Genomic DNA, 17,160 nt, shown 5'->3' with positions numbered 1-17,160 from the left:
GGGTCATGACCCACAGGTTTAGAACCTCTGTTACATAGCCTTTCTAAACAGAGGGCTTTCTAAACTTAGGGCTGAGTGTTCAAATACAGGAAGAAGCCTATTAGGAACACTTCTCATTCAAACTATCATGTTTATACCATGTTTAGTCTTACCCTTTAGAAAATTTTCATAATGCCCTCAATTATTCTCACCATATTTATAATGTGAACAGTCAAGGTTATATTAGTCACCATCTATAAAGTTAGAGGTTATAATGCACCTATATTTAGCCACAAATTAACTTCATCACACAATTCAATGAATGAAAGAAAGGTAGGGGAATACTTTCTAGGGAAAAACCCAAATAGGGAAACTCAAGTGATTTCAGAGTGGCAGCCTCAACACTAATTGTTGCTCCCATCTTAAATTCTATGAAATCTACTGCACAGGAAAAGGAAAAACAAAAGAAAAGCCCCAAGATTAGCTTTGGTAGCAAGATCAGATATGTGTTACCAGTAAATGGAAAAACATTTTGAGTTAAATTCAACTTTTTTGATAATTCTGACTTGACATAAATGAATATTCACATGATGATAGTTAATAATGTTCTCATCAGATCACAACAGGGTTTTATCTGTAATTAGGAAGTACTTACAGCATATAAGCAGAGTTTTAAAGAAAAACCAAGATTATATGGAGTCTGTAAGCCATATGGACCACACAACCATAAAGCTCATAGGGAAGGCTGTTACCACGTGTATCCAATTCTCAGTCTGCCTATGCATTGATTCATGACAGTAATCCTGGCTTCCAAAGAGTTACGATGACTCACTACTGCTACCACTTAAAAATTACAGAATAGGCATAAAGTAACTTGATAAGAGGAACAGATTATATATAACATATGCCATTATTAAAACATAGCCATAAATTTTTTCCTGCCCAGTATACTCCCAAGCTAAATATATAAGTTAAAAAACAAACATTGGAAAATATCAATAGCAAATGGTAATTTATCTGAAAATAGTTTGATCATAACATAAATAGAAACTTAATAATATTAGCGGTAAAAGAAATTTAAAGAAAGTGATGTAATCATCAGGGTCAACTTCATTTCCCTCAGTGTTTCCTGAAAATAAATAAATAGATAAAAGAAGCTCAGAAATCTTCTTCCAGTTCTGTAACTGGTTTGCAAATGAGGCGAGAGTAACAAATACTCATTTTCACATTAGGAAAGGACCACACAAGCCAACAGAAGGCTTAAGCTTCTCTTTTTTGTCCCAGCAAATGAGCTCTCTACCTGGTATGCTTTATGACTGATGCCATAAGCTAATGGATTTGCTCTCATCCGCACATAGAGGTAAGTGTAACTTATCCACTTCACTGCTTCTTCCACATTGGTAACTGTTCCCAGAGCAATCTGCAAATAAAAAAATAAAGTAGAAATTAAAGTGTCACATTAAAGACAACCATTAATATTATAGCAAAGACTATTTTGCCAGAAATCAAGTTTTGAAAACAGGTCACTTTACCGTATTTTTTTTAAAAAGGCAAACACAATTGGTAAGCATGATTTTCCAATTTATTAAACGTCACTGCTGCTTCGTTTAATTGAGAACAAATAGTACATTAGAAATGAGGTCTAAAAGTTGAATTTCCTCCATTTTATGGCTTTTAATTATTTTTCCAAGTGTAGATTTTAAATTATACACTATTAAGGACTTTTCTGTAATTTGTTATTTTTCTCTTTATTCAGTTATGACTCAACTTATTGTAGTTTCACTTATTTTTTGTCTAAAAAGTTTAAAGCAAGAAAACTAAAATAATGATAACAAAATACTGTTTGCATGTACTTTCCCGATTTTGTGCAGTTATTATCAAAAACATAGAAGGGAAGTTAGCTTTATCTCTAAATATGTCCTCAGCACTGGCGTAGACACACAAATGAAACAAAATAGGAACCTGTAACCATGTCTACAAAAAGAAAACAATTCTACATACTAATACTTAAAAAAAAATCCATAGAATTGCAACTACAACCGCCTTGCATTCTTGAGTGAAAGCATGACAATGATTCCTCTGCTAGTAAGACAGTGACAACACCACCAATGGGAAAGCCATCCAACAGAGTAAGCAATGCTTTCATTATGAGAGAAGAACTACAATAAATAAGGAATGCTCCAGAGTACATTCACAAAGTCATGTGCAATGGGCATTTTAATGTATTTTAGCCACCTATTAATTTAATGAAACCTGTAGCATGCTTTTCTGAACCACTGGCTCCTAAATCATGACACAGAGACTTATTAATTATGAATGTTTGGCCTTAGTTTAGGCTTGTTTTTAGCTAGCCTTTTTCCCCGTTAACTTAAATTTCAACCCATTTTTATTCATTTATTTATTTTTCTGAGTATCACAAAAGTTTATTTAGCAAAAAGTTTTTTTTTTTTCAGTGAAAATGTACATGACCCAATTCTACACCCAAGTCAAACAGTCTTTTGGGGAAGAATGTGAACTCCTACTGAACTGCCATCGTTTAGACTCTTTCCAAGGCTTCTAACATGAGGATGCTCTTTCCTCGTATGACCACCATGCTGATGTCATTCTGTTGCCCACTAGTTGCCATCTCCACACACGCATCAATCACACGATTCATAAAGGGATCAAAGCCCCAAACTATTCCTTGTACATGTCTGCCACCATTTAACTTCAATGATAACTTCTTGTCCATAAATTTCTTCAGTTCAGGAGGGTGGGCCTTGCTCATGGCAACTCTTCAGTGAGCTCTGCATTGGAAGGAGCGGGTGGTCTTACACACACACGTGCAGCAGCTGAACTTAACCCATTTTTGTTATACTAATCTATGTGCTGTCCAGAGTCTCGTCTACTTCCTCTATGTCTCGTCCACCCTGCTTTCCTGCTTCTTCCATATCTGGCTGGCTGGCTCACCCTTTTCTCTGTCCAGCAGGCCCACCTATCCCTCTTATGTCTAGTTATTGGCCATTCAGCTTTTTATTATTATCAGGTGCGTTAGTGAGACAAGGTGAAACAGCAACACACGCTTACATATTTAAACAAAAGTAACACATCATTACATAGTTAAACATTTATTCTATTCCACAACAGAAAGAATTGAAGACTTAAAAACACAACTGACATGAACTCTGTATAAAGGAAATATTTATTAGACAATGACATTAACAATTTTAATGAGACACTTTTGTGAAGAAGTATTTAATTTTTCAACAGACCAACAGGAAGCAATAGTGCTTTCTGGGAGAGTGTTCCAAGTGTGAAAATTGCCCTCTGTAGTTTCTCTACAAATCCTTAGCTAAAGATTTGGAAACACATTAAAAGAGATGTGTTCTTTATACATTATTATATTATAGGGGGAAGAAAAACAAGGGAAAGTGACTATGGTTCTAGTATTAAAGAAACTAAAACCAAAATTTGCTTTATTTTTATATAACTTAAGGAGACAAAATATAGAAATTTATTTTAGCATTTATATTTAAAGAACCCTCAAAAACTGCTTTATTCTTTCTCTTTTAATTTTATATAACTAATTCTACCATATATATTATGTGGATGAACTGGTAATATAGCCCAGTGGTACAGAGTATTCCCAGCACACACAAGGTCATGGACTGAATCCATAATACTGTCCCACCCATGCCATGCAAAAGAACTAAATCTGAGCCAGTAGGGAGCTGCATAATAATTACTGAAGAATTACAGGTAGGACAATTAAAAGCTTCAATTCAGGATAAACAAAACTTGTTTAAATTAAATCTATTTGCATATCCAATTTTCTACCACTGTTATTTATATTCTTATATGTTTCTATATATAATCTATGATATCTAATTCATAACTATTTTAATCATTAAATATCATAAAGCCTACATTAAATAGTGTTCACAAAAGTAAAGAATTAAGCACACTCATTGGGATAGTTGTACACGCCTATAACCACAGGTGTCAGAAGGTTAAATTAGGAGGATGACTGCAAGTCAGGCCAACCTGGGCTAAAAAACTGCTATACAAGATGTTCCTCAAAAAACAAATAAATGAAAAAAAGCCCATGCACAGTTTATTACATGTCCTATGCACATTGTGCACATGTGGGCATAAGAACAAATCAGTTAAGGCATGATATGCTAGCCCTAACCTCTCTCCCTTGACAGTTCTATCATTCACAGGGTGAGAGCAAATGACTACTTCATTATAGTGCCAGAAACTCGCCATTACTATTATTCTCCGAGTTTTACCAACAAGCTGCAGTGCTGACTTAAATTTAGGTTTACAACTCCTACAGACACACTTTCTTTTTCTTTCACTAACCTGCATTGTCTTCAAAATGGCTTTTAAAGCTTCAGTTGTTGGCACTGTACGTTACCCTTTTTGTTTTGAAATATTCCTTTGAAAAGTTAGTAAAATTGGTAAAAATGTATATAAATGATATGACTAAAAATCAGACACCAGGCACCCCCGCTCCTATTTAAAACTACATGGTGCCAGATGTTTTGGTATACGCAGTATTCTAGGTATTGTCCAGCCTGCTCCCTTCCTATATACAATGCCCAATAAATTACTCTTCATATTCTAGTTTAAGATTTGTGGTGTGTGTGTGTGTGTGTGTAATGTCATATGAAGTGTTACCTATTTTCCTTACGATCATATACTACTATATTAAAGAAAAGAAATGAAGATTTTGCAAAACACAAAATAAGCTTCATCAGTAGATTAATGTGAGTAGCCTGCTATGGCTGCCTCTGGTATGATGAAAAGATAGGAGGGACCAAGCATCCCTCATCTGCTTAAGGAAAGCAAATCTAATCATTCACATAAAGGAAAGACATTAAACAGAAAAATACATGTTTATTCCATGATACACTGTATTTTGAAGCTAGTCTTTTATCGCCACCTCATGACAGAAAAGAAAAATTTCTTGTAACTATAGGCTGCCACCTGGTGACAGCTTTTTCATAGTGTATCTTTGGAATTTTTCATTCATCTTAGAAGTTAGCAGTAAACCTGTACACTCTGTACGAGTATATGTACACACAAACACGGTCCTTGGCCATCTGAAGATCCCTCTTCATGAGGCTGGAACATAAAACCACTGGGATGAATACCATACGCCATTCCTTACAGTTGACTTAACACCCACCAATGGTTTTCAAATACTGGATATATGAATGATGAAAATGTTATTAGTGTATAATGCACTAATACTATAAAGTTCATTAAGTAAAATGTACTTTAGACATAAGACTTAAATAACACTTCATACCTAATCTATTAATTAAAGTTTAATATATAAGAATATTTTGATTATTTGTAAAATATGCATGTTTTTAAAATTGGTCAAAATTATATAAAATCTAAAAAATTTATCCTATCACTCACTTCTTTTAAGACTAGAATATTTTAAGGTTGAGTATCAAAGAACTATCAAAAAACTCAGAAGATCAATTTGCTGTATGCTATAGCAAAGTAGAACAGGCATTTAATAGATTTTTCACAAATCAATAAGAGTACTATTTTATAAATAAAAAGTGAAAACAAGAAACTGAAAAAAAAAAGGACATTGAAGGCAATGAGGGCAGAAGAAAACCTTTCTGGGACAAAGGATTTGTGCTAAAGGCAGACTGGGGAGGCAAGGTTATACTGGGAGGCCTTTACGCAAGGTCTCCGTGCAATATTCTGCATGGATGGAATTCTTCTGAAGAGCAGTGCTAGAATACAGGAAAATTACCCTAGCTTTAAAGACTGGCTTGCTAGAATAGAGTAGAAGCATAGTGATGTCTTCTGAAAACATATTAATAAACTTCAAACACTTGTTTTTCTCTCATTGCAAACTCAGGTGGCTTGATACAAAGAATGCACTTATGACCGTTCAGCTTTAGGATTATGAAGTCACCTCATTAGGTGTCAATGAGCAAATATGTGCAGAAAACATTTGCTTTAAATCATAGTTAATGTATTTGTTTAAATAGTTAAAAATTATATTTATAAAGTCAAAGGCATGAGTAGAAACAATATTATTTTCTCGTTTAACTTGTTTTTTCTTTGCATTAACAATTGCCAATTCTAAATCTTAGCAAAGATGTGAACACAAATCCAAGACGATAATAATACAGCAGATTCATGCTATAAGTTGATTCATATTTGATTTCCAATTTTACCAAATTTAATTTTACATTCAAATTGCATTATTATCAGAATATTTGACAAGAATTTATTTCAGTAGACCAAGAATATCAGTGACCATACCTCATTATAATTATTAAAAATTTCAAAGTATGAATGTCCTTTATATAAATAAATGGAAAATGGCATATCTATTAAGTAGTTAATGATGAACATATGGAGCCTTATTTACTTTGATTCTCAGGGTATGCTAGTTTCACTGACACCACTCTATTGTTCTAAATGGAAAGAACAGTGTTTGACTCAGTTTGTATCCTGTGTATACTTACAACAGCAGGTGGGTTTTTTACTTAAATAGTGGTCAAAGACAAGGTGATTAAATTTAGTCTCCATGAACTTTAAGATTAAAGTAATATATCTGTCTTCATTAGGGTTGCTACTGTTGTGATAAAATATCACCAGCTAATATCAATGAAGGGAGGAAAGGGTTTATTTTGTATTAAGCTTGTAGTCTATCATCCAGAGATTAGTGTGTATCTGCATGCAAACTTTGGAGGCCAGAAGACAATGTCCAGTGGTTGGTTATCTCCTTCTACCATGTGGGTTTGGAGGAACAAACTCAGGCCCTAGGCTTTGAGGCAAGTGCCTTAACTCATGGGCAATCTCCCTGGCCCTCATACCTTTTTTCTAATCTCCAATCACACCTCTCCAAACTTACCTATCTTTCTGACCTCCGATAGAGCTTTCACAGACAAAAATCATTTTTGTGGCAGCCTGGCACCTAATGTATTGTCCCCCTCTGTATGTATCCTTCTGCAACACTTGCCCCTCTTTGGATGTCACTGCACTGTGGAGTTTTGACTTGTCTTTGGCCATTATTCTTAACAGAGAGAGCCGAGTGAGTTTGCTTTTCCTCCTTTAGAGAGGAAACACAAAGAACAGGAGTAGGATGTAACAGACTTCTATAAGCTAGTCATAAGTATGTGGTATAAGACTAGCATACATTTTGACTATGAATATTTCTTTCATTTAGTTCATGCTTACATATCAGCTACCGAAATCATTAGGACAACTTCAGGCTAAGAAAGGAAACTGGCATAGGAAACTGCTGAATACTGCAATAATACTTAAAAATGCCAGGAAACAGTGAAAACACAGTTAACGTTTGACCTATATATTCTAAATTGTTAAAAATGGTTATATTTTTTGCCAGCTAAGATGTTAGATATCCAGGCTGCTGAGATCAAATAGGTTTGAGCACAGAAGCTGCACAAACACAAATGCAAAGCTACTCAAGCTAAAATTAGTTTTATGTATTTCATATAAAATGTTAATAATGAAGCTATCAAATGATCTAACAAAAGGTAACTTTACAAATCTTCTAAATTTTATTAGAAAAGCAAAATACAATATACATTTTTATTATTGCTGTTTGTTTCCCTAGTCTATATAGATTAGTTTGGAAATTCTGACTTAGAAAAAAATCTCATATTAGCAACAAGTACTTGTCAGTCATGTCTACATTTTATCCTTCCATGAATTAATCAACATTCTGCATTTAGCCTATTATTTTCTCTTTTTATAAAGATGTAATTTTTATGTGTTTGTGTATATATATATATATGTGTGTATGTGCACTGTGTGTGGCTTTGTACATGTACAAACAGATGCTAATAAAGGCCAGAAAAGTGTATCAGATTCCTTGAGGCTGGCCTTTTAAGGTAAGTAGTTAGGAGTTGCCTGATACGGGTTCTGGGTACAAAACCCAGGTCTTCTGTAAGACCAGTAAACACCCTTAACAACAAAGCCATCTCTCCGGCCTCTATTTTGTCTCTTGACACACACTATATTCCCGACATTACAGATAAACAACCAATTCAATTTTCCCCAACCTTCTGAGCTCTTACTTACCTCAGCATTTAGGTTATCTGCAAGGCTTTCCAGAAACTGACTCTCAATTGGGTTTTGTTGAGTGAGTAAACTGAGGTAATGGCTGAGTTTATCATGTGTCGTTATAATGATTCCTTCCCCAAATTTGTCAAATTGTGGTCGTCCAGCTCGGCCAAATATCTGCATGACATCTAAAATTCCAAGGTCAACAAAGGAGCCTCTTTTGGCAGCATATATTTGTGTTCCCTAGATGAGAAAAGTTAATAAAATTTACATAAGCACACACATATAATCCTGAAGAGCTGGAACCTGAAATTGGGCAAATACGGAAAGATCTCAAAAGTGTACTTTAAATAATCCCTTCATCAGCTGGGATAGAGTTAAATTCTGTAATTGAAGCTAGACTTCTACTGGAGAAAATAATTCTGTCTAAATGCTATTCACAGTCAATGAAACAGACAAATCACAACATTTTTATAAATAAATCAATTCAGAGGCTTGCTTTAACAGGCACACAAATCCATGTGCAAAGGGAGGTAAGCTCCTACCTTAATAATAACAGCATGCGCAGGAAGATTGACACCCCAGGCTAATGTGGCTGTACAGATTAGGACTTTGATATGCCCATTTGAAAACAAGTTTTCAACCAAATTCCTGTCTTGCCGAAGCATTCCTGCATGGTGAATGCTAAAGCCATCCAAGAATAATTCTCGCACTTGCTTATTTCTTGACTTTTGCACCTAGACATTAAAAAACATAAAAGGATAATTACTTAGCATTTAATGGCAATTGCTATTTTTTGGGCAGGTTGAATGAATTTATCAAAGACAGCAAACATTGTTTTGAAGTTTCTTAACTTGGTAATGGTGCCTTACATAAAAATCATTTTGTTATATATCTTACAAGTTTACAAAACATAACACGTTATCTTAAAGGAATGGCACAAACATCCGACCTGGCTGTACCTTCTTGTAATAAATTAATGTCTTATACAGTTTTTGGTACACTTCCAAAACACTTGACTAAAATTAAACACATCTGGTGTGGAAATTCCTTCTGTACGTGTGTTACTTTTATTGGTTAACAAATAAAGACACTGCATTGGCCTGTAACAGGGCAGAGTAGAGCTAGGTGGGGAAACAAGCTGAATGCTAGGAGAAAGAAGTTAGAGTCAAAAGACGCTATGTAGCTGCCAGCTGAAACCTTGCTGGTAGGCCATGTGCCTTGTGGCAAAATGTAAAATAATGGAAGTGGGTTAATTCTAGATGCAAGAACTAGCTAGTAATATGATTAAGCTATTGGTCAAACAGTAATTTAAATAATATAGCTTCTGAGTGATTATTTCATGGTCTGGGCAGCTGGGAACGAACAGCAGCCTTCTACTACACACATCTGTACCTCAGCTCTTTAAGAGTAAATCTGGAGTGGTCAAAATCCAAAGCTCTGCAGCATTTCATCTTAGGTGCTACCTTCACTTGCTGACACAAGCCACACAAGTCAGCATTTTCTGAGTTTCTTCTGAAGGATGCATCCTACATGTATACTTTCCATTCTAGACACACAATCTAGAAGACGTTCCTGAGATGCCTACTGATTCCCACAGTCTTGTACAGGCAATGAGTGCAGAAAGCCAACAGTGGTCACCTACAGCTGTGCTCATGCTGAGCTTTGGTGGAGGTTTTGACCACATCTCTCCACAACCTTACAACTACTTTGAACAGACGAACTTCCCTGATGGTATCTGTTCTTTGGACAGGTTTGAACTTCTGGGATCATAAGTTTTACAACAAAAAACTTTATAACTCACTGAAGTGACTCACTAAAGAAATATTTCTACACAACCGAAGATGTTGGTGTAATATTTTTAAAAGTTGTTCAATAATAAAGGCTTCTTTAGGGGTATTATATCATGTATTTATTTATCAGTGCTATGGAAAAAAAAATCTCATTTTCAAAAATAGCATCTTTTTGACTATTTGTTCCCCACATATAGATATGTCAGGGAACGGGAGCTCAGGGGGTGGGGTTCTGGTCTATAACTTGTCAAACTGTCTGCATCTTGGGTCACCTAATTTTATTAATTTCTAAGCAACCAACTAAAGAAAATAACATTTTATAAATTCAACTTCAAGCAGGTTGAGTATAATAAATTAGTAAACTCCACCATCTAGTGGCCAACAAACTAAATGACAACCTGTACATTTTTTAGGAGTCCTAATCAAAACCAGGCTATAATCCACAGTCCTAAAAGGAGGACGCTAAGAGGGACAAGCATGGATCCCCCTAGAAAGGGGAAATAGATAAGATCTCATAGGTAAACTGGTGGCTGCAGGGAGTTGAGTAGGACAGAGAGGAAGAGCAATGAAATGGACATTCTGATAGAGGGCGTCATTATGGGCTTAGGGAGAAACCTCATGCTAGGAAAATTCCCAGAGCCCACAAGAATTACCCCATATAAGACTCCTAGCAATACTGAAGAGGGTGCCTGAACTGGTGTTCCCCTATAACCAGATTAGTGACTACACTAATTGTCTTCATGAAACCTATATCTAGTAACTGATGGAAGGAGATGCAAAACTCCACAGCCAAGCACTGGGCTGAGCTCCTAGAGTCAATGAGAGGGAGGAGGGATTATATGAGCAAGAGGTGGGGAGAATATCATGATGGGAAAACCCACTGAGACAGCTGACCTGACCTAGTGGGAGCTCATGGCCTCTGGTCTGACAGCTGGAGAGCACACATAGGACCAAACCAGGTCTGCTGAATGTAGGTGACAGTTCTGTGGCTAGGTCTCTTGGTGGAACCCTTGGCAGCAGGACCAGGATTTATCCCTGGTGAATGAACTAGCTTTTTGGAGTCCATTTTCTGTAGTGGGATACCTTGCTTGGCCTTTATGTAGAGAGGAGAGGCTTGATCCTGCCTCAACATGATATGCCAGACTTAGTAGACTCCCCATGAGAGGCCTTACACTCTCTGAGGAGTGGATGAGGTAGGAGGAAAGGTGGCAGGAGGACGAAGAGAGGGAGGGGGAACTGTGGTTGGTATGCAAAATGAATAAAAGAGAGAGAGAGAAGAGTTTGAATCAAAATAAACAGACATCTAACAACAGACTATCCTTTTCATGTTTCAATGAGGATGCACTCTTATTTATCTTTGTGAAGTACAGTTAGCTTGTAAAAACATAGAATACTTTATGATTAACTACATATTTATGCTCTGAATTTGCAATGTCCACCAAAGGCCATGTTCAGAGTGCTTGGACAACATCTGTTGACACTATTGAAGGGTATAAAGACTTTAGGAGGTAGAGCCTTCAGCCTGTTTGGAGCCAGTCACTGGACCGTTTAAGATCAATGACTTGACCCCCTGGTTTAGGCCACTGCCATGAGAAGAATTTCAACTATAGATTCTTGTTGGTTTGAACTCTCGTGATGTCTTCTCCATTATGATGCACTGCAACTCCTTGAAACTGAGCTGAAATATATCTTTCCTTCTACAAGTTATTTCTATCAGGTATCTGGTCACACAGATGCCAAGTAATGAATGTGTTATACTTCAATCACATTGCCTTCTTTTTAGAGCTGAGATACTATTGTTAAATTTCTCGAAGCAACTCTCATGAATAACAGACTAGAGTATTGGCTAAGAGAGAACAGAGTTCTTTCAGCAGCCAAAATAAGAGATAGGTCACTAGACCTGCTCCACTTCTCTAACATTCAAAAATAGGCACTCAGAGCTTCACAACCGTGGTGCAGGATAGTTGCCTGCTTCTGCTGAGGCCCACATCTGGACGGCTTGCCCTGAAATAACCAGACGTGGTTGCTCTCAATATAGAATCCTGTGATGAACCACAGTTTACTTAGAACACTGATGACACAGGATGTAACTTAACACAGGAAGCATGTAACTGTGGTAAGAAGTCTCTCCAGGTAGCAAGCAGAACTGGAGTTGACTCAGCACACCCTTAGTGTTTAGATGGCACTTCATGACATACCTCGAAAAATATTCTCAAACATTCCATTTTTGTAGACATCTGTTTTGTACCCAATACTAAGGAGGTAACATATATTATGCATTTTGCTTTTTTTATTCTGGAACAGATTCCCAAGAATTAAAAAAAGAAACTGGATTGAAAAGTATTGTTTTTAATTTCATTTAAAGTTGTCAAATTTCTTTCTAAAATTATACAATGAATTCATAGCTCTAACACAATATAGGAAAGTGCACTCCACCCTGTTATTCACAATGCTGAACTCACAGTTCTTGTTAAATTCTGCCAATCGTGTGAGTAAAGTGGATTGCTCATTGTCACTTTTAAGTTTTTTTGGCTTCTTTTTTAAAAGCAATAGGTTAACTGACATATATTCCCAGTATATAGTATTGGATTTCTTAAGACCTTTCTTGCAAATACATTTTGAGCTTATTCTACACTCCCATCTGATGTGGGAGTCTTCTGTTTTGTGTTGATTTCATTGGTCAAATAAAGAAACTGCCTTGGCCCTTTAATAGAACAGAAAATTAGGTAGGCAGAGTAAACAGAACAGAATGCTGGGAGAAAGAAGCTGAGTTGGGCGGTCACCATGATTCTCCCACTCCAGACAGATGCAGGTTAATATCTTCCCCGGTAAGCCACCTTGTGGGCTACACATACTATTAGAAATGGGTTAGATCAATATGTAAAAGCTAGCCAATAAAAGGCTGGAACTAATGGGCTAGGCAGTGTTTAAAAGAATACAGTTTCCATGTAATTATTTCGGGCAAAGCTAGCCGGGTGGCGGGACACAGCCCCGCCGCGCCTATTACTACAGAGTGGCACCCAACGTGCTAATGAACTCCACATAAAACCTGAGAGGGCTTAAAAAGGACAGAGAGAGAATTTAAGACAGCTTTTTGCTGTTTGTGGGTTGCGTACCGCAAAGAAATTGTCCTGACTCAGCAGCAGTAAAACACTGGCTGTTTAAAAATGCCGGCTTTCTGGGCTGTGCCGCCATTGCGATCTCTGTCTGGCTCCTGCGGGAGACAGAGCTTTTGAATGGAGCATTTAAAGTAAAGCTCTACGGCTTGCTTGATGGCAATGTGGACTGCTGTGTGCCTGGAACTGTGTGTGGCTCAGGGGCACCAAATGGCTCTGAGGCTGGAGCAGCTCGGCTCAGCTCTACCATGCTGAACTGTGCTGGTCTCAGGCAGGAACTACCGTAATTACTGTAAAAACAGCGCAGTTAAGGTTTCGACTGGGCAAGACACAGGCGGTAACTTAAGTTTTTAAGAACTGCTTAACATTTTAAGAAATGCTCCTGGATAGTAAAAAAATTACAGATTCACAATAAAACAGATTCAGACAGACCACTAAATGGATCACAGTGTTGGATGAGTGTACGTAGGCTTGAGAGAGAGAGAGGAAAAAAAAAACATAGAGAATAAAGTTAATGCCTTAAAAAAAAAGGTAAAGTTTTTACAGAGACAGAATAAAGTGATAGAGTAAAAATAAGCCATGTAAAAATGGAAAATTCACAGAGAGTCTGGATTCTTTGTATTATTGTGCTTTCTTTAAAATTTTTGACTGTAAAGGAACTAAGTACAGAGAGACATTTCATTACATGGGCTTCCAAGCTAAACCAGAATGGATATCATAAGGGTATGACTTCAGAATTTGGGTCTAAGGATATGATGCTTTGGAAAAGAGTTTCTTCTTTTGTTTTCACAGAGGATGAGATACTGTGGACTGCGTCTATCCCAATATGGTGTGATAGACTACACCCTCCTGAAAGGTTGCTGTGAACACCCTTAAAAAAATTACTTCACTCAACTGCCAACTGAGATGACCCTAGCACACAGGTTATACCATAAAAGACCTGATTAACAGTGCCCCCATTCAGCAGGAAGCAGTTTGGAGAGAAAAAACTGTGCCCATATTCCCAAATATTATTTATAAATATTCTTTTACATTTAAAGGGGGATATGATATAGATATGAATAATTTACATTGGTATGGATTTTAAGGTCAATTTTGTTATATGTATATGTATTTCTGATATTGATTAAGGTATTGTGATTGTGTAGTTCATTTAAAATGTAATGCATAATAGGAAATATAGGTTGTTAATGGATAATCATCGATAATAGTAATAGTCATGTTAGTTAGATTTTCTAGATATATAGAGATATTTTCAGTTAGATAGACATTCTTCATATCTCTCAAACACTGCAGAATATGGCATTTAAAATATTTTAATAACTTAGGGTTTTTCATGGCAATGAGACATGTCTGCTCCTGGCAGCCCCAGCTACTTCAAGAGGAAGATGGGCATTGAAGAGGCTCCTTATGGAGCTTGATAGCCATTTGGGCAAGAAACTGTTCTTGCCTGGACTGTTGCATAAACTGGACACAGAGAACCCGCAGAGAGAGGACTGCTGAACTTGCCTAAAAATGAGATGGTCTTTCGGGGTTCCTGATTCATGAGAGTCTGTGAGACATTCTGCAGGACAAAGCAGAAAGTGACTGAACTGTCTTTGGAATTTCCTGCTTCGTGGAGGTGTCTGCTGGATACTATGGGCCTGTAGGCCGAAGATGGATGCCCCAACGGTACAGAGAAACTTTGGGTGACTGTCCAGACAGCGAGTTGTCTCTGTCATTTCTAGAGTTTGGATTTCTTATTTGCTTAGATAATATTATATCCTTCTGGAGTCTTTGATGAAGTTGAAGAATGGATAGTTATAGTTTTCCTTAGTTATGATAAAAGATAAAGTAGATATAAATATTGTAACTATAATTCTTGCTTGGTAACTGTTTTGTTATATGTAATCTTACTATGTTAAAGTGAAAGCCTTTCTTTTTTGTTTAAACAGAAAAAGGGGAAATGATGTGGGAGTCTTCTGTTTTGTGTTGATTTCATTGGTCAAATAAAGAAACTGCCTTGGCCCTTTAATAGAACAGAAAATTAGGTAGGCAGAGTAAACAGAACAGAATGCTGGGAGAAAGAAGCCGAGTTGGGCGGTCACCATGATTCTCCCACTCCAGACAGATGCAGGTTAATATCTTCCCTGGTAAGCCACCTCATGGGCTATACAGATTATTAGAAATAGGTTAGATCAATATGTAAGAGCTAGCCAATAAGAGGCTGGAACTAATGGGCCAGGCAGTGTTTAAAAGAATACAGTTTCCGTGTAATTATTTCAGGTATAAAGCTAGCTGTGCAGGTGGCTGGGAGCTTGGGTGTCAGGAACGCAGCCCCGCCGCCCTTATTACAACAAACATCTTTTGTGTTTCCATTTCTCCTGCAACCTTCACATCAAAGCCCTACCATTTCATCTCTACTTTCATGCCCTATCTATATACACTGTTGATTTTCTGTGTGAATATAAAATAAGGTACAAGATTGAGAGAAAATATACTATCTGTCCTGAACTACCTTGAGTTACCAAAAAATGTGAGGATCTCCAGGTACATTCATTTTCTCACATATGGTGGAACTTCATTCTTCTTTATGGTTGTGTATATATACCAAACTTTTCTATTATTCCATTCACCTGCTCACAGACTGGTAGGGTGATTCTGGGGTGAATTTTCCTTTTCAGATTTTATTTTTGAGTCAGGGTATCACTGTAGTTTGACACTCCTATAATAGACAAGCTTGCCTTAAACTCCTACAAATCTGTCTACCTCTGCCTTTCAAATATTGAGAATAAAGGTGTGTGCCACCATGACAAGCCTCTTTATCCTAAATTTTAATTTTTGAATCTGAATTTTCCATTTGTTGTCTATCCTATTTCACAATACACTTGAAGTATTGATCATCCAAAGGATGCACATCTTAAGAACATTACTTTTAAAATAGGTGAAAAAAACTAGTTTTTGCACTATTGGTATTCAATTCCATGACTTTTTACATAAGTATCGGCTCTGTAACCACTGTCATTTTCAGAATACAAAAAGGATCATTCATAACAGTGGTCCTCAACTTGTGGGTTGCATCCTTTGGGTGGTCAACCTACCCTTTAAAAGGGCTTGCATATCAGATATTTACATTATCATTCATAAAACAGTAGCAAAATTTCAGTTAGGAAGCAGCAATGAAATAATTTCATGGTTGGGGGATCACCAAAACATGAGGCAGTTTATTAAAGAGTCACAACATTGGGACAATTGAGAACCATAGACTCCTGATATCAGAGAGCTGTGTATATAGTTTCTTTATAGATAAACTCTTAGCTTAAACTTCCTGAAGCAACTGGTTTTTTCTGTTTTGTTTTGTTTTTGTTTTTTTTTTTTTACAGGACATCTGTTACTTCCAAGAATGTTATACAGAAATAATCAAACAGTGTATTCTGGACGGGTTTCTTTCCTCTACCTTAAATGTCTTTAAGACTCATGCAGATTGATGCATGTCAATGGTTCACTATTTCTTCTAACTTTTACTGCAATAGTTTTCACTGCTGTGGATGGACATTTCAAAGGATGTTAATCTAATTTCACAATGCATGACACCTGGATTGCGAAGAGTTTAGGTGGAGCTTCCACTGACACTGATATTTGTTTCTTTGAGTCCATGTTTTTGTTTCCCTAGTATACTACTGAGTCAACAGTAACTGTATTATGTTAAACTTCAGTAAGTCTGCAAACTATCCCAGAGGGCGCTGACATGTGCATCAGTGAAGGACGAGAATTCTCATTGATTCTTACACACACCTGTGATTGTATTGTCATTAAAATTTTTTAAATATTGTATAAAAGATATGTGGCAGTATATGAGCATGTTTTCTATTTGGCATTTCACTAACAGTTAATGATTGATGGAGGTGGGTCTTGTATTTATCTGTTGCTTTCATTGGTTAATTAATAAAGAAAATTGCTTGGCCCTGATAGGACAGAAAATTAGGTAGGTGGAGTAAACAGAACAGAATGCTGGGAGAAAGAAGCCGAGTCAAGCAGTCGCCATGATTCTCCCACCGGACTCAGATGCAGGTTAAGATCTTCCCTGGTAAGACACCTTGTGGTGTTACAGGGATATTATAAATGGGTTAGATCGATATGTAAGAGCTAGCCAATAAGAGGCTGGAACTAACGGGCCAGGCAGTGTTTAAAAGAATACAATTTCCGTGTAATTATTTCAGGGCACAAGCTAGCCATGCGGGCGG

The 17,160-nt window shown here is 36.8% G+C and overlaps 2 protein-coding genes across 5 annotated transcripts in view; both read right to left on the bottom strand.

Moving 5' to 3' along the window:
• Ascc3 (activating signal cointegrator 1 complex subunit 3) overlaps positions 1-17,160 on the bottom strand; it is a 302,434-nt gene that overhangs the window by 145,739 nt on the left and 139,535 nt on the right. For all 4 annotated transcript variants that reach the window (XM_041653682.1, XM_041653681.1, XM_041653683.1 and 1 more), the window contains 3 exons: positions 8,574-8,765; positions 8,047-8,271; positions 1,280-1,399 (listed from right to left, as the gene is read on the bottom strand). In XM_041653682.1, the coding sequence (XP_041509616.1) occupies positions 1,280-1,399; positions 8,047-8,271; positions 8,574-8,765 (537 nt within the window). The remainder of the gene's footprint in view (positions 1-1,279; positions 1,400-8,046; positions 8,272-8,573; positions 8,766-17,160) is intronic.
• Positions 2,516-2,746, bottom strand: LOC121449344 (small nuclear ribonucleoprotein G-like). Its single transcript, XM_041653685.1, has one exon. It carries the CDS (start codon positions 2,744-2,746, stop codon positions 2,516-2,518), a length of 231 nt encoding a protein of 76 aa, XP_041509619.1.

This window comes from Microtus oregoni, unplaced genomic scaffold, assembly GCF_018167655.1.
Source record: "Microtus oregoni isolate MIOR12 unplaced genomic scaffold, Mior012 000006F_ref0000085, whole genome shotgun sequence".
Lineage (NCBI taxonomy): Eukaryota > Metazoa > Chordata > Mammalia > Rodentia > Cricetidae > Microtus > Microtus oregoni.
This window is presented reverse-complemented; position numbering and strand designations above follow the sequence as displayed.